The 17,523-nt window shown below is 44.9% G+C and overlaps 1 protein-coding gene across 1 annotated transcript in view; it reads left to right on the top strand.

The window, feature by feature from the left end:
• The window catches only part of SLC2A8 (solute carrier family 2 member 8), a 123,109-nt gene that overhangs the window by 62,600 nt on the left and 42,986 nt on the right, over window positions 1-17,523 (top strand). Inside the window, exon 5 of the mRNA XM_078641845.1 lies at window positions 7,507-7,718. Within this exon, the coding sequence (XP_078497971.1) occupies window positions 7,507-7,718 (212 nt within the window). The remainder of the gene's footprint in view (window positions 1-7,506; window positions 7,719-17,523) is intronic.

The following is a 17,523-nucleotide window of genomic DNA, read 5'->3' on the forward strand; positions in this document are numbered from 1 at the left end:
GGGACTCTTCGAGTATGGGATGCATGGATCCAATTGGGCAGCCCTCCGCACTTCACCGCGGTATTCGTGATCAGGATTACCTGAAAGGGCCCACGCCAACGTACATCTAGGCAGTTCTTCCGGACGTGCTTCTTGACCAGCACCCAATCCCCTGGGCTCAGATCATGACACAGATTCCTTGATGATGGAACTTCAGCCTCCCGCACCTGAAGGGACACAGAATGGATGGCGTCAGACAGTCCCTTACAATAATCCAAGATCAGATCATCTGTGATATTCAATAGGGCAGCAGTTGGAACTGTAGGAAGTCTCATGGCCCTCCCCATCAGAATCTCATGTGGCGAGAGACCTGTCCTCCTGTCAGGTGTGCTGCGCATACTCATGAGCACTAAAGGAAGAGCATCTGGCCAACTCAAAGATGTGGATGAACAAACTTTAGCTAGTCGACTCTTCAGAGTGCCATTTACTTGTTCCACAATCCCTGAGGCTTCTGGCCGATAACTACAATGTAGTTTTTGATCGATCTTTAATGCAGAGCACAACATCTTCACAATTTCGCTGTTAAAATGTTTTCCTCTGTCCGATTCCAGAGAGGTAGGCACCCCGAAGCGTGGTATCAACTCCCTGAGCAACAGTTTGGCTACTGTGAGTGTATCGCACCTGCGTGTAGGGTATGCTTCAACCCACCTGGAAAATATGCCTACAACCACCAAAACATACCGAAGGCGGTTGATTTTTGGCATTTCAATAAAGTCCAATTGCATTCTATTGAAAGGCCCCCCAGACCTCCCAATGTGACTCAGTGTAACTGGTGTTCTTTTCCCTATGTTTACTTGTTGGCAGGTAACACATCGCTTACACACTGATTCTGCTGCTATCCTAAATTTAGGGCAATACCAAGTCTGCCTAAACACTCTCAGCATGGCGTCTCTTCCTAGGTGTACTGGACCATGTATTTGCCTTGCCATGGGATTCGCTAGTTCCTCAGGTAACACAGCCCTCCCATCTGCTGAAATCCAAAAATCCATCTCGCTTCTCACGCAACCTGCTATTTCCCATGCCTTTTTCTCTGCTTCAGGTGCGTTCTCCTGCATCACTCTTAAATCCTCCCAAGTGTCTACAGTTTCCAACATCATACTCAATTCTGTCTTCTCTTCCGCCCCATCTATTTCCACCTTTGAGAAGGAATAGTCCTGCTCCGCACAATAGCGGGCGACTTCATCAGCATATCGGTTACCTTGTGACACGAAATCTGTATTCTTAGTATGAGCTACACACTTTACAATCGCAATGGCGGCTGGACCTTGCAATGCTTCCAACAACAGCCGCACAAATTCTCCATTTCGAATGGGCGAACCAGAAGAGGTCATGTAACCTCTCTGAGACCACAATTGCCCGAAATCGTGAACCACACCGAAACCATATTGGCTGTCAGTGTATATGGTGACTCTCTTTCCATTTCCTGCTATGCAGGCACGAGTTAGGGCAATGATTTCTGCTACCTGTGCGGAATGTACTCCTTCCAGGCAAGCGGCTTCCACAACTCCAGTAATGGTACAAACAGCATAAGCTGCTCTCAATCGACCAGTATCGTCTCTTAAACATGAGCCATCGACAAAGTAAATCTCATCAGGGTCAGACAACGGCTCATCCACAGTATCTGGCCTGGGCTTCGTGCATAGTTCAGTCACATCAAGGCAATCGTGGTCTTCACATTCTTCGCCTTCTATCACAGTAGGTAGTGGCATCAATGTAGCAGGATTCAAAACAGAGCATCTCTTAAGGGTCACGTTCTCCGCAGCAAGGATAACTTGCTCGTAGCGCGTGAGCCTGCTATTGGTCAGATGCTGAGTCTTGGTCCTGGTCATTAACAATTCTACAGAATGTGGTACATACACCACTAACTGGTGTCCCATCACAATACTTTCACACCTCTCAATGCTGACACCCGTGCAGCAACGGATTTGAGACATCTGGCAACGCTGCGGCTACCGGATCTAATGTAGCCGAAAAGTAGGCAACTGGTCTACGGGCATTTCCATGGGTCTGTGCCAAGACTGACAAAGCACATCCCTCTCTCTCACAGCAGTAAAGTGAAAAAGATTTCTCGTAATCCGGCATCCCCAGAGCCGGAGCACGACACAAATCGTCCCTCAGCTGCAGGAATGCCACCAGGCATTCATCGTCCCATGGTACCGGATCACTCACCTCCTTGTGCGTCAGTTTCTGTAAGGGTTTTGCTTTCAGTGAAAAGTTAACTATCCACTGTCGACAATAACCAACCATTCCTAGAAACATCCTAACTTCTCTCTGAGTCGTAGGCGCATTAATTTTCATTATCGCCTCAATCCTGTCTGGAGACACCTTACGTTTTCCCTTTTCTAACCGGTGTCCCAAATACTGCACTTCGGTCAGACAGTACTGTAACTTGCTCGGAGATACCTTATGTCCATTTTCAGCTAAATGGTTCAACAAGGCAATGGAATCTATTTTACAAGCTTCCTCAGTTTCTGACGCAACAAGTAGGTCATCTATGTACTGGACCAGAACCGAATTCTGCGGCAGTACTAGATTTTCAAGATTCTTCTTCAACAACTGGTTGAAGATTGATGGACTGTCTGTGAATCCTTGTGGGATTCGACACCATGTTAAGACGCGATCTTCCATTTTAAAAGCGAAAAGGTACCTGCTCTCTTCATCCAATGGGATTGAAAAGAAGGCCTGGCAAAGATCTATCACTGTGAACCATTCTGCTTGGCATGGTATCTGAAACAGTATCACTGATGGATTCGGTACCACTGGACAACATGAAACAACTATATTGTTAATTTTCCGGAGGTCCTGAACTATTCTAAATTTCCCACTAGGTTTCTGCAAACCCATAATCGGGGAGTTACAAGGACTTCCCATGATTTCTTTTAGTATTCCCTGCTGAATCATTGACTCGATCACAGGCTTTATTCCTGCAATCGTTTCCTGGGACAATTTGTATTGCGGTGTTCTGGGAAACTCGGCACTTGGCTTTACCATGATTTTTACTGGTTTTACCCCTTTAATCAATCCTATTTCCTCACCCGTGAAATCCCATACTTCTGACGCCACTGCATCTCGCAGGTCCTGTGGAAGATCTTCCACAGTCAGAGTAGGATATAGTTCTATACAAGATTTGGAATTGGCTACCTTAAAGGTAGCGTCATCATCTGTAGTCTGTACCTCCACCCCTTGCGGGGTGCAGTATATTGTGCAGTTCAATTTGCACAACAGGTCCCTTCCTAACAGACATACCGGACTCGAATCACATACCACAAACTGATGTTCATTCATATGGTTTCCTATTTTCACAGACACTGGTTCAGTCAGAGGACTAGTCATCCTTTTGTTTGCAACTCCTACCACTTGAATTGTTTCCCCTGACATCGGTAAATCTGGAACCACCACTGATCTCAACGTTGATCGAGTAGCTCCAGTATCCACCAAGAACGTTGTGGGACATCCCGCCACTTCAGCCTCTACAAATGGCCCCCTTTGATCCACCTCTAGGACTGCCCCGAGGGTACAGTCCTCTTCCTTACTCACACGCTGTCCTGTCAATGGGTCAACATAATAACACTTTTCTTCCTCGATAAAGAGAGGCATTTGTTTAAAGACCTTTCCCCCTGACGCTATTTTCGGGGCCTGTGGGAACTGAGCTCTCGGAGCCGAAGTCCCCCCTTTGACCCTCTTACTTCCTGGGACTGTTGCCTTTTGAGCTGGAACCTCTTGAACTTGCTCCTCTAATTCCAGCTCTCCATTTTCAGGGTTAAAGGGACACTTGCGTCGCCAATGTCCCACCTGGTGACACAAATGGCACTTTGTCGTTTTCTTTAAAGTGGCAAAGTCTACCCTAGGTCTCTGGCCTTCTTCATTATCCTTGTTCTGACCATTTGGCTTTCGTCCCATCCCCTGCTTCTGTTGTCCACCCTTCCCTGCTGACTGCATCTGCACTACCATCAACTTCTCCTTTAGATTCTTTGCTTTAGAATCTATTTTGTCACTGCAATATCTCGCATATCGCAGGATCTCATCTAGTGGTTTGTTTTGCCAACAGATTAAATGTTGTTGAATCATCAAACAAATATCTGGTCTCAGCCCCAAAACGAACTTTGACACAAACTGCCCTATGTCTTTGGGATCCATTACATCGAGTCCACTATACTGTTTGAATATTTTCAGTAATCTCTCATAAAACTCGTGAACTGTCTCTTTGGGTTCCTGCCTTGTTCGGTCTATTTTTACCCAATCTATATCTTGTGGAGGCACTTTATCCTTTAACCAGGCTATTGCCCTTTCGTACTTCTCCATGACACTGTCCGATGGTCCATTAGTTCTAGCATTCCTCTCAGGCTCTGCATTTGGCCACTGGACGCTAATCTTGCACGTTACCCACAAATCCCCTGGAACCACAATGTCGAACAAGGTGTTCAAATCAATCCACAATACTTTGGAGATCTTTACAAACCTTTCTACCTGGTTATACCACTCAACTGGGTTTTCCCTCAGTTTCGGAAACGAGTTGGTAAATGCAGCCAAATCTCCCCTACTCCATGGTACATGTACATAGTTCCCATTTGATATCTCTCGCAAAGGGAATGCCTCCATCTGCATTACCCTTCCCTCGGGGGTCATCACATTTGTACTTCGTCTGACTGTGCCCTTTTTCGACCACCTTTCCTCCCATTTGTCCAGTTCTCTCCACACTCTTATTCCTGATACCAACTCTCTTATGTGTGTTTTTAATCCAGTAGTTCTCTTCTCATCTAGGTCTTGGTCTGAGTACTGCAATCTGTGGTTACTCTGCAATGCCCTTGTCCTAGATAAATCTACGGCATACCTGTCTGCCAAATTAGTCAGTTTCTCATGAATCACTCTAGCCTTCCTAGTAGTATCCTTCGCTATGAACAGCAGCTCATCTTGTTAACGCGGGGTTTCTGGTTTCTAGTTACCTTACCAGATCCCAAATCATGTCGACTGAAACGTTGGTACCTGTCATTGAGTAAAGGATAATCTACTACTAGGTTAGTCAATTAAGAACTTACACCACTCTAAATAACCACTGACCAGTGATAAAGTTTAAAGATTTAATATAAAGCCAAAGATAACTGAAGATACAAACTTCTCAAGATAAGGTTTAAAAGGTATACTGGTATCACTATAAACATAAATTCTTTGAATAGTCTGAGTCTACAAAACAGAATAATAAGTACAAGTTCAAAAATCATTAGTGTTGCCAAAATGGATACAAGTTGCAACTTAAGAGTCATTACAGAAAAGAAAATTCAGGTTAGTCTGTCCCTGCACTAGACTAAGTGACATCCCTACTTAACAAGATCTTTACCCCAAAAGGTGTCAGCCGTGGTGACTTCCTAAGAAGATCACGCACTTCTCTTTGTCTCTTCTGTAAATAGGTCTCTTGTCTCTTCTGTAAATAGGTCTCTTGTGATCAGCCTATCTGCCTACCCCACCGCTCTCTTAGGCTTCCAAAATCATCTGCTCTAACCTCCTCCCGGGTCGCTTTCCCTAATACAAAATCACATTTCCAATAGGAACGCCCCTCGGGACGCCCCTCACGTGGTATCAAATTTGGCGGTAGACTCCATGATGGTACTCTTCAAGACCCTCGTTAAAGTTGACCTTGGTTCCCAGGCTTCTTCTCCAGCGCCGGTACCCCCTGAAATTCCTGAAGCCTCCTACAGGCCTGCGCCAAGCGCCACTGAACAAAGCCCCATTCATTTCAACTGATTAAGACCCCTCGCACCTGCATACAGGCCGTCCTACAGTGGGCCTCAAATTCCAGGCTCCACCATATCTATAGGTCGTAAAACATATGGAAAGCACAGTACTTGGCGCCTCTCGACTTCTTCTCTAACGAGCACATTGCAGATCAAAGGAACGACATTATCTGTTCGGGCCTACTTGATTTACATGAAGCGGGTCCCTGCACTCTGAAAACATTTAACTTGATTTAAACAGTATTCTTAACTAACACACGTTTCTATAATGCCTCACATCTATAAAACATATATTTCAGTACTAACTTCAATAATACCTTTAAATGAACTATGTCAACGCCAGCTCACATTATTTTAGCAGCACGTTTAGATTTACTGTGAATTGCCATAAGGCCTACACATTTCAACTGGTTTGCAAGACTCTATTTTCCTCTTACATGATCACTTTAACATGAGAACGTGAGGGTTTCATATTCATTACAGCATTTCTACATTGGTCTTCATATTGCTATGATTATTGTTGCCCTACTCGAACACTCTATACATTTCACTACTGTATATATGACACTCTTGTGCCAAGTATATTTAAACTAACTACGTGCTTGTAAATATGGTACACTTATACATTTTTCAGATTTGTGCTCTCTCAGCTGCATAATTCAAATTGTCATGCATGAAGGGATTCTCTGCCTTCTTCACACATGAAAACTAAAACACACTGTTCTGCATGTTGTCAACTAAGAATATTCACCCAAGCTTCCTGTTTTAAACTGATGTTACTCCAAAGAGTAGCTCCTTAGTTACTGGCAGCTCTCCAGCTATTTGTAAGTAGCTGTCCTATGGGCATTCCAGCCTAATAAATTAGCTTTTGCCTAGTTGAAATAATATATATATATACCAAAACTGAAAAGCATGTATTTGAGTTGAAATGGTCTATATTTTCAGAACTCATAAGTTGATGTTTGAAGAAATACGGTTGAATTTCCAATGTAACTGTTCCAGCCAGTGTGCTGGATAACAATAAAACTATGTCATTTCAGGTCCACGATACCCTTCAGGGTCAACATGCGCTTTAGTAATACACATTATGTTCTGTCGGATAAAATCTTGTGGCTCTGGCGAGACTTATGATCACCTTTGTACATTGCAGATCTAGATGTTATGTATTACCTGTTAAGAGGTATTCTAAATTCATAAAACTATTTTACATTACTGTTGGCATCCCTGCCTGATGCCCTGAAGTGATCACTGATGATAATCTTGCATGGATTGGCCATAAATGCAATCTTATTTAATGTGGTCACAATTAAAACCCTATTAATATTAGTAGCTTGAGATGATTTCAATTGAACATTAGTAGATGTTATTTCACACCTATCATGCACTGATAAATTGGAATGCTTCTTAGGGAGGCGTGGACAAGTGTCTACATTGAATCTGTCTCGGCGGGAGGGTAGAGCTTTAATCATGACCTCTCCATTTAACAAAGATTTGTGTCCTGCAAAACTAAAGCACAATACTGATCTGTGCTTAGTTTGCTTATCTATATTACACAATTATATTCAGCCTAAAAGCAATTCAAGACAACTTAGTGTGCAGTATGGAGTTGTACAAGATTCCTTGCTCACTTGCTCTACAGAGCCGAAGTCTGAGCATAGGGGCGCCTAATCTAATTTAGCCAGACAGTTAATTTCCAAAGAGTTGTATCTGTGTCTCATTGTTTCTCACTTTTGTTTAGGAATGGGACTTGGATGGCGTTGGCTAGCTGTCCTGTGCTGTGCACCTCCATTTTTCATGTTGGTCTTCATGTGCTTTATGCCTGAAACACCTCGGTTTCTACTGAAACAGAATAAATACTCTGAAGCATTGGCTGCGTTAGAGTTCTTGAGGGGTCCAGACGTTGACCATGAGTGGGAATGCAGTCAGATTGATGAGAGCACGCAGGACCAGGTAATGTTTTGCTTTGGGGGTTATGTTATGCATCACCACATGCAGGATTACACCCTTATGTCTCTTCTGTTTCCTCTCTTTAGCACTATGAGAGGGCCTTAGAGCAGCATAGAGTGTCATATATGCACCAACATAACACATCTGTCAATTTGTTTGTGTGGGTCCCTGCATGTTAGTTGGCGTATATTGGTGTCTCGTTGCCTGCTGATCTATGTCTGAAGGAAATTTGCTTTATTCTGCATATTTGTATTGCATTGTACACCAGGCGATTCATGGGATTGCACAACCTTCTTACAATCGAAACTGTGGATCTGTTACCAAAAGTGATACCGTCTATCAACTGAGTCCCATCAATGGACCATTCAGTAAAGTGCTTTGGAGCCTCAACGAGAGGTAGAATAGTGCTATAGAGACTGTGAAAAACCTGGAGTTTTTGCAGTGTCCCTCCAATTTATGCCCCTATTTTGACTACTAGATACAGTTTTTCTGACTGATTGTGCCCTGGGCTCAGCTAACCAGACCCAGGGCCTGTGCTCTGTGTAAAAGACACATGGTAATTAGGTATGATTACAATTGGTACTGGCAACCTACCTGTAAGTCCCTAGTATATAGTAGGGCATGTATGGTTAAAGGCCCAGTAGATTTACTACACTTAAGTGTGCACTGATTTGTTGCCTGCTGTCATTTTAAAAGCAATCCGCTTTTCAGGCTTCTTTTAAAACAAAATTATATGAAAATTTGATTTTGGAATTAAAAGTAATTCCAACGTCTTAAAGTACCTTATTGTTACGTATGTCACCCCGAAATTCCCCCCTAGGTGCCCCCGGGGTAGGGTACCTTGTAACTATATGCAGGGACGTTCTAAAAGGAGTTTTATATGCCCTGGTGAGGGAAAAACGGACAATTCCGTTTTTCCACATTATAGTGCAATAGCTCCATAGGCTAACATGGGAAGGCTTTATTAATTATTAACAAAGTCTAACTATTGACAGGAGTGAGCTGAAAAGATACTTCAAATTGTTTAAATAATAGAATACATCCAGCTACTTGTCAAGGTTAGATTTAATACAACTATGACAGAAAAAAAGTTACAGAATATGATTTTCTTTTGTGCCAAAATCCATCCTTCTACATGCCTCTCCTGATTAACTGGCCTTTGACAGGCAGAGCCAAACTGCTCTGATGAGGTGTGAAGTGGCCTGCCTTGAGACAGAGCAGACATTTTGTGGGAGGAGAACCGCTGCTGCCAAGCCCAGGACAGGAAGGGGGCTGGGTTGCTAAACTGATCTTCAAAGAGGGGATGACCGTTTAGGACAGGACCCAGACTCACCCCGTTATGTGCACCCCCAGCCAGGTGCGAGCCCCAGTAATTGGCTGGGTTAGCCCGACCCTGAGCTCCAGGAGAGATTGTCTCCAGTTTAGACATTAACGAAGAGTGCTTTCTGGGACAAGAAAATGGCACACTTTGAAGGAAGTCACACCTGAGGATGGTACCTTGTACCCATTGGTCAGGGGTTCCCCCCTCCTTGTCATCCCAAATAGGGGAGAGCTGCCCAGCAACTCCAGTCTCTGCCTTAAAACGACAAGAAAAAGGTCTGTCCTGCTGGACCCATGGACTGTGCAAGAGAGGACCGCACCTACAAGGATTGCACCTGCTGCACACTTTGGTCCTTAACCCAAAAATGATTTTGCCTTTTTGTGAAAGTTGGAGTGGACTCCCTGAAAACAACATGGTAGAGGAGCTCCACCTGCATCATCACCATCAAGAACAACCCAGCTGACCACCTTCAACTGGACGTTTAAGAATTTGGCAAGGTGCATTGTGGGAACTGTAGCCCCAACGTCCCAAAGAGCAACTCAGAGAATCTGGAACCTTGGAATGGTGTTGTGGTCACTATGGAACTCCAAAAGGACCTTCTGGAAGAAGATACAGAAGTTTGAGATCATTTGTAGATTTTTTTGTAAAAAGCTCCATAAGTTAACCGACCCGTCATCGAGAGACAAGCTGGCAATTTCGAACTGCGACCCAGCCTGAAATTCAGGTTTGCCCCACCTGAAGCTCTTCATCGTAGACGAGACTGAGGCATGCCACTGAAGCAAGCTGTCGTTGTCGAACCCGAACCCATCCTACAGAAGAGGCTCTCTTGACGTGAAAAGAAACACCTCGAAAAAAGTGACTACGTCAGAAGGTAAAAACTTGACCTGGCCTTACCGCTCATTGTATCCAACGCGCACTCCATCACGGTCAGCCTGAAACTTTTACTTTGTCCCGGTCAAGGGTGCTCAGATTTCATAAAATGGAGCTTTTGGCTTATAGGCACTAGAAAGTGTTTATTCTTTCAAAAAAATCATCTCCGGTTCCCTACATTATATCTTTGTCATTTTGATGTTATTATATTCATAAAAATATTTCTTATTTTTATAAATTGGTGTTGGATTTTTATTCTGTGATGTCTTACTTATTGAATTTATTGGTCTTTTTAAATGCTTTACACACGTCTCCTAAGTTAAGCATGCCTGCTCCCTAGCCCACTACCAAGGGATGAGCAAGGGAATACTTTATTGAGACCTTGAGTGGGCCTTATATTGTGATAGTGGCCTTATTACTAGTGGTAGGTACCTACTTACACCTACTAAGAAACCACCTTCTACCAGATATTAGTGATAATCTATGTCTATGTGTGAATGGATGGTGTCTTCATGCGTGAGTGCACTATCCAAAAGTCAAATCTATTGGCTATGGCAACGCTTTTTTTTCAGGCCTTTGTGAAATACCCCACCTAAAGCAATGTATAATATAAGTGTTGATTTGTGATGTGACAGGCCTCTGGAAGGGGGCTTCCAAACATATGCTAGGAGAGCTGAAACCAAAGTCATTTTTAATGAATCCAGGAGGGTTGACATTCCCATGTCAATTGGATTTTGACGTGTAGCTTAGATTCTATACAGTGGAGAATACAAATAGGGGTTCACTAATCTCCTTCAAGGCCTAATTCACAATGTCAGATCAGTATGGAGAACTCTTCAAAACCTGGCTGAGACTTTGTGAGGGGTAGGTTGTTTCCAAAAGCTCTCCTGCTGTGCTTCTGTAAAGTCAGTCACAATCAAGACTTTTGTTTAAAACCTTTTGTTAAAAACTAACTTATTCACTGAACATTGCAATTACTATGATGTGTGTTAGATAAACATAAGTAAATGCTCAATTAGAAAAAATAATGTAAGGAAACTTTAATTTAGAACCTGTATAGAAAACACTGTTACAGCTTGTGAGTAATTCCATCTGAACATTTCCAAGACACTCCTTCCTTCAGCCAGTTCACCCTTGGATGAACCATAGTCTAAAAGTCTCAGAGTGGTGTGCACTGCAGAGTGACAGATTTCCCTGAATCTCCAGTTACTAAAAGCTAGGACGTTCTGTTTTTACTTCCACTCTGGAGATAAGCCTTTAAAAAGGACATTTTAATCTATCATGATGTCATTTAAATGTCCTTCTGCATTGCCAAGATCAATAGCATGGGACATTCATTATTTTACACTTTATTTAACATTAAACTATAGCAACTATTAATATTACCTCTCTGAGGGTGATGTGCATTGGTAAAAAATAATTAAACATAAAACGAAGGCAGATAGGTGGGAATATGTTAAAGGGGGCACAGAAAGGGGAATGTGAGTCTTTAGTAATTTTCAGAACATGAGGTTCAGAAGGCTTGTGCTGCATAGTTCTACAGCAGCAGTGCCAAAAGTAGTGCCTGTGGACAGAAAAAAACTCAGTAGGTTGGAGCACTTGAGGAATGCAGACACCTGGGGTATATGTACCAAGTGGCAGGGTGATTTTGAACATTTTCTGAACAGAACAAAAGAGTATGCTCAGCAAGTTTATTCTATATTTTAAATCTTTATTTATCATTTTCCAAAGAAAATAAAAAAATAATAATAATACTGGGTTGAAACAGTCAGATGTATCATACTGTGTCACTTTTTCCCACATGTGCATATAGTACAAAAACCAGAGCATACTCATATAACAATCATTGGCCAAGGTGAAGGTATAATAGGGGACATAAACCTTGTAGCAAGCAGCAGAAGGACACGAATTAGCATAGCAGCGCTAACGTGGTATCTCCACATCACGACTCACCCATCTATTAAGCAAATAACATCTGACCATGGCATATACAGATCATGTAGCAGAATTTTGAACATTACACAATCCTTCAACCAATCCCCTCAGGAACAATGTGATGAGTTAGGCTTGTCTGGCGCGCGGTCATGGCCTGGCGATGTATGTGCGGTATGGGCCCCATATATCAACAGGTCTAGAACTGGAGGGAACCATGGTGGAAAACTCCTCACTGTTAGTGTTGCAGAAGGCCAAACTCCGGAGCCAAGAGCCAAATGCCATGTGTCGGAGGACGGCGATCGCACCACCGAAGTGCCACCACGCGCTTAGACAATAAAAAACCCAGCGCCGCCAGTTTGCGCACAGCTCGTGGGAATTCGGCAACATAGCTTAAAAGGGCAATCTCAGGGGTGAGAACCAAATTTAGAAGTAGCATATCACTGAGCGTGCGGTGAACTTGGGACCAATAATCATGTATCAGAGGGCAAGACCACGAAAGGTGCGCAAAGTCTGCAAAAGGGCCACTGCATTTGGGGCAGGCGTGGGAGCGCGCTTGGTCTATCCTGTGCAACAAGCTGGTGTATGATATAGTCTACACAAAAATTTAAAATGCAAAAGCTTGTTTCTACTATTTAGGGAGATGTCTTTGGTTGCCCTACAGCACCATTTCCACAGCTCATCCGAAATAGGGTAGCCCAGATCGGACTCCCACACGGATCGCACTCTTGAGTCAAGGTAGGGGAGCAACTCACCGCACATACGGTATAACTTGGAAACCAAGTGAGTACCCAAAGGATGTTGAATGAGAAAGGTGAGGGGGGACATCTCCTCGGGGGCAAGGAGGAACGTTGGGAATGAGGCGCACAGCAAAGAGCGCAATCTGGTCAGCACAAAGGAGTCCATAAACAATCTCTCTGTGAAGCGATGATCCTCAGAGAGTGAGAAGGCGTGGCCATCAGGGAACAGGTCACCAATAGTAAAAATGTGAAATTTAGTCAAGGTGTGTCTCACAACAGTCTCCCCGGTAATTGGTAGCCATGTGGGATTGGGCAATGGCAGGGCCGGAGAGTATAGTTGGTCTAGGCCAATGAGTCTACGCAGTCTCCCCCACGCCCAGCAGGTCGACGAAACCGTTTGAATGTCTCTGGGGAAGCCCGACGGGAGAGTAGTGGATAACAGCCCAGGCACGACCAGGTCCGCCTCAGGTTTCAAATAAGCAATTCGAGCATCGGGTATGCATAGGAGCATTGTGCAATCAAAATATAAAGATAAAAATCAGGGACTCCGAGCCCACCACGCTCATATGGGAGCGTCAAAACCCGCCAAGATACGCGTGGGTTCTTATCACCCCATACTAGCTTTAGCAATAAGGATCGTAATTGAACAAAAAAGACTTTGGTAAGGGGCACAGGGATATTATAGAAAAGATATAAGAACCGTGGCAGCACTATCATTTTAATTATGGCTATACGCCCAGCCATGGACAGTGGGAGACGATTCCACCTCTCAATCTGGCCCTCCAGGGCAATCATCGCCGTGCCATAGTTCAATCTGATGATGGAGTCAGTATCTAAATGCACGTGAACTCCCAAGTATTTCACAGAGTCACGGTTCCATGTAAGGAGGAAGAGGCAGGGCCACTCCACCGTACTTAAAGTTAGTGGAAATATGACAGACTTATGCCAATTTATACGCAGTCCCGAGAACTTGCCAAAACGAATTATTTCTAAGATCAAAGGCTCAAGGTTGGTCCGGGGATGCCTGACATATAGGAGGGTATCATCCGCATATAACGAAATTAATAGCGGGCCCGTGCGAAACTGGAGCCCGCGGTGTAAATGGTTCTCTTGAAAATGACGGACCAACAGGCCCATCGCTAAAATGTACAATAGCGGTGACAAGGGACATCCCTGTCGCGTGCCACGCGTCAGGGGGAACTGCTCAGTGATGGTGCCATTGAGACGCATTCTGGCCGTGGGAAGAGTATAAAACAGTGCGACCGCAGCAACAAAGCATTCAGGCATTCCCATACGCCGTATAATAGACAGAAAAAAGGGCCATTCTAATTAATCAAATGCCTTCTCGGCATCGAGAAGAACTGCAGCTGCAGGAGTGGCAGGATCTTTACGGTGCAGCACGGAGAAGAGGGTACGGAGATTGAGTGAGGTAGATCGGTGTGGCACAAAGCCGGATTGGGCCGGGGATATAATTGACTTCATCAGCAACGAAAGTCGGATGGCAATGACTTTAGCTAGGATCTTGTAATCCAGGTTTAATAAGGAAAGGGGTCTATATGAACTACACAAGGTGGGGTCTTTGCCCGGTTTAGGGAGCAGTACTATGACCGCCTCCCTAAAGGTGGGGGGCAGACAGCCTGTTTCGAGAGCTTCAGCGTACACCTCCACCAAGCGGGGGACCAATAAATCCTTGTAGGTCTTGTAAAAGTCGGCCGAGAAGCCGTCTAAGCCAGGTGCAGAGGACCCTCTCATGGAGTCGATAGCTTCGACGATACTGTCTTGTGTGATAGGCGCAGCCAGGAAGTCCTTCATGTAATTCTCCAAGTACACCATCGCAATCTTGTTGAGGTAGTTACCTCGTTCCGTGCAGTCATCCAATAACGTGGACGCATACAAGGATTTATAATAGGACAAAAAGGCCTGACAGACCTCAGGTGTGGTGCGTAGTGTGTTTCCCGTGGGGCTTTTTATTTCCATAATGTAGGACGCAGTGTTAGCGGGACGGAGCAGTTGTGCCAACAACTTGCCCGGTCTGTCGCCTTCACCATACTGCCGTGCCATGTGTCCTTTAGTCAAAAATGTGAGCTCCCTATCGGCCTCATCTTGAAATTCTACCATCAACTGTAAACGCTTGACCTCTCTCTCAGCAGAGTGGGATTGGAGCTGTTCCGCATCTAGCGCAGCGATGTCACGCTCTATTCGGGACAGTGTAGTGCGGACATCTTGCAGCACACCAATGTGCTTAGCAATGCAAACACCCCTGATGGTGGCCTTAAATCCCTCCCACAGGACCGCCCAGGTGTCCACCGTGCCCGTATTGAGCTCAAAATACTCCTCAATGGCCCTCCTAACCTCCTCCGTGAAAACCGGGTCCGTTAAAGCCTTCCCGGGAAAGCGCCAGTGCCTCTCATAGCCACCCGCCCTAAGAATCTTCAATCTCAAGACTATAGGAGAGTGATCGGACAGGGTGCGTGGTAGCGTAAGGAGGTCATCCACCCATCCCACCACCTCCGGGGAGATTAGCCAATAATCGATCCTGGTCCAGGTATCGTGGAACCCGGAGTAGTGTGAGTAGGCCGGTGATGATACATGCATGGCCGCTTCAATATCGATTTAAAGGAAAGTGGGAGCAAATATCAAGGAGAACTGGACGTGAGCAGGCCTTAGTGTCTGGGGCAGTAGATGTACTATCCCTGGTTGGATTAAGCAGCAGATTGAAGTCGCCTCCAACGATTAATAAGCCTGGTTCTAAATTAAATAAATGCACCTGTAACTCATGGAAATAAGCAGGGGTGTCGGTGTTAGGGCCATAGACTCCAACAAGTGTGATCTTGTGACCCAAAAGGGCCCCCGTTACTATGACATATCTGCCATCCTTGTCAATAATAGTGTGAGTTAGGGCAAATGGTACACGCTTATGGATACAAATAGCGACCCCCCTGGAATATCTGCTGTAGTGGGAAAAGTAGCGGTGTGGTCCCCAGCTTCTGGCAATATGTGAAGTGTCTATGGGTTCGACTTTTGCTCCTAGCCTAGCCTGCATCTATATGGCCACCTTTGAAAACCACCACATTTACTCAGATAACAACCCCTACAACCAGAACATCATTATGTGGCGCAGGCATATTGACGATATCCTGGTCTTTTGGCATGGTAACCGGGAGAGCTGCGAAGCCTTCTGTGTGTGGATCAACCACCAAAACCTATTTCTTAAGTTCACAGCCACGATATCAGATGTCAAAATACCGTTTCTTGACCTCACAATCAACCTTAATGAGGAGGGACTGAGCACCTCCCTGTATAGGAAAGAGACGGACAGGAATAGCTTACTGCTCTTTGGGAGCCATCATCCTAGATCTCTAAGGGAGAATCTCCCCTTCTGACAATTTCTGAGGATTCGAAGGAATTGTACCGTAACCTCTGATTACAAAAAAGAATCGATGATGCTTCAACATAAATTACAAGATAGAGGCTATCCGTCTAGACTGGTTAGCAACTCACGTAAAAGAGCCCTCAATAATCCAAGAGAGGCCCTGCTGGTGTCACGCCCAAAAGAGCCAGACGATGTGATCACCTGCGTGACTTGTTACACACAGAACTCCACCGGTCTGAAGAAAACAATCAATAAACACTGGAATCTATTGAACTCAGGGGATCTAGAAATACCGCGCCCGCGGTTTGCCTTCAAGCGTACGGCAAACTTAAAAGACTCCCTGATCCACACTCGCCCCTGAAAACAAATGACGACAAACCAGAGTACACTGTGGAGGCTTCCACCGGTGGTCGGGCATTATCCTTGTGGGGGGGGTGTTATATGTCAACAAACAATACAATGTAAAGAGAGCAAACTCTCAGACAATTTCACCTGGCACCTGAACAAACATACAAACTGCAACAGCTCAAAATGCATCTATCTACTGACATGCCCCTGTGATAAACACTACATAGGCATGACGATGAGACAAGTAAAACTTAGAATTATGGAACACAAAAGCAATATTCGCTGTTCCAAGACCCACACCAGACTGTACGAACATTATGTCCAACATGGCCACCAAGCAGATAACATCAAATGGCTGGTTATTGAGTCCCACCCCTCCATCACTTACCAAGCTCTGTTCAGAATCGAACAGCGAGGGATAAATCGTCTCCGGTTAGACACCCTGGGCCTGAATGACTCAGTGCCTTGGACATCACTAGCGAGATAACCGGACCCTTTAGTATGGAGTCATCTCCACTATTGGTTACGTCATCTCTAACGCTAATCCTCAACGAGAGTGACTCGTCATAGCTTTGGCTTGTGGTTCATATTCCCCTCCACAACACTGAGAGCTCCTGTGAACCCACTACAAGGCCACTACATATTGGGGTACACCACACGTTGCCATCATATCTGCACACAATACTTTATCAACACCATAGTGGGCCTTTGTAGTATACGTACACAATTGGATACTATGGGGAAGGATTATTGATACACACGCGGATTACGATACTACTCTCCTGCCATTCCTCACCCTTGCCCATTTTCATGAAGACTATCCACTGCCCGCGTTATTACGCCTTTACGTGGCTTGGCCACGCCAGTCTTGGTCCCAGTAATAATGATAGGGGCCGAGCCCACTAGCTAGCACTCCACCGTACAGGACAGCTTCCACTAGATCCAATCGCTTAGGCACCTACCTATCCAGGTTGAACAACAGTGTTTAGCTGATCGGGCTGTCAATGGTTGTCTTGGTTAACGGGCACATTAGCTTCCCCTTACTTCTCTTAGTTACCAGACCCACTAGGGACGACGCCCCCGTACATAGGTGGCTCATTTCCCTGCAGACGTACACTGCAGCAGACACACCACTCACATGGTGTAGGGTGAAATCCCTCCAACCGCATAACACTGGGTAACTCCCCCTGCTGATTTACCCCACACTAAGATGGCTGCCACTGT

Source organism: Lissotriton helveticus, chromosome 5_1 (assembly GCF_964261635.1).
Source record: "Lissotriton helveticus chromosome 5_1, aLisHel1.1, whole genome shotgun sequence".
Classification (NCBI taxonomy): Eukaryota; Metazoa; Chordata; class Amphibia; order Caudata; family Salamandridae; genus Lissotriton; species Lissotriton helveticus.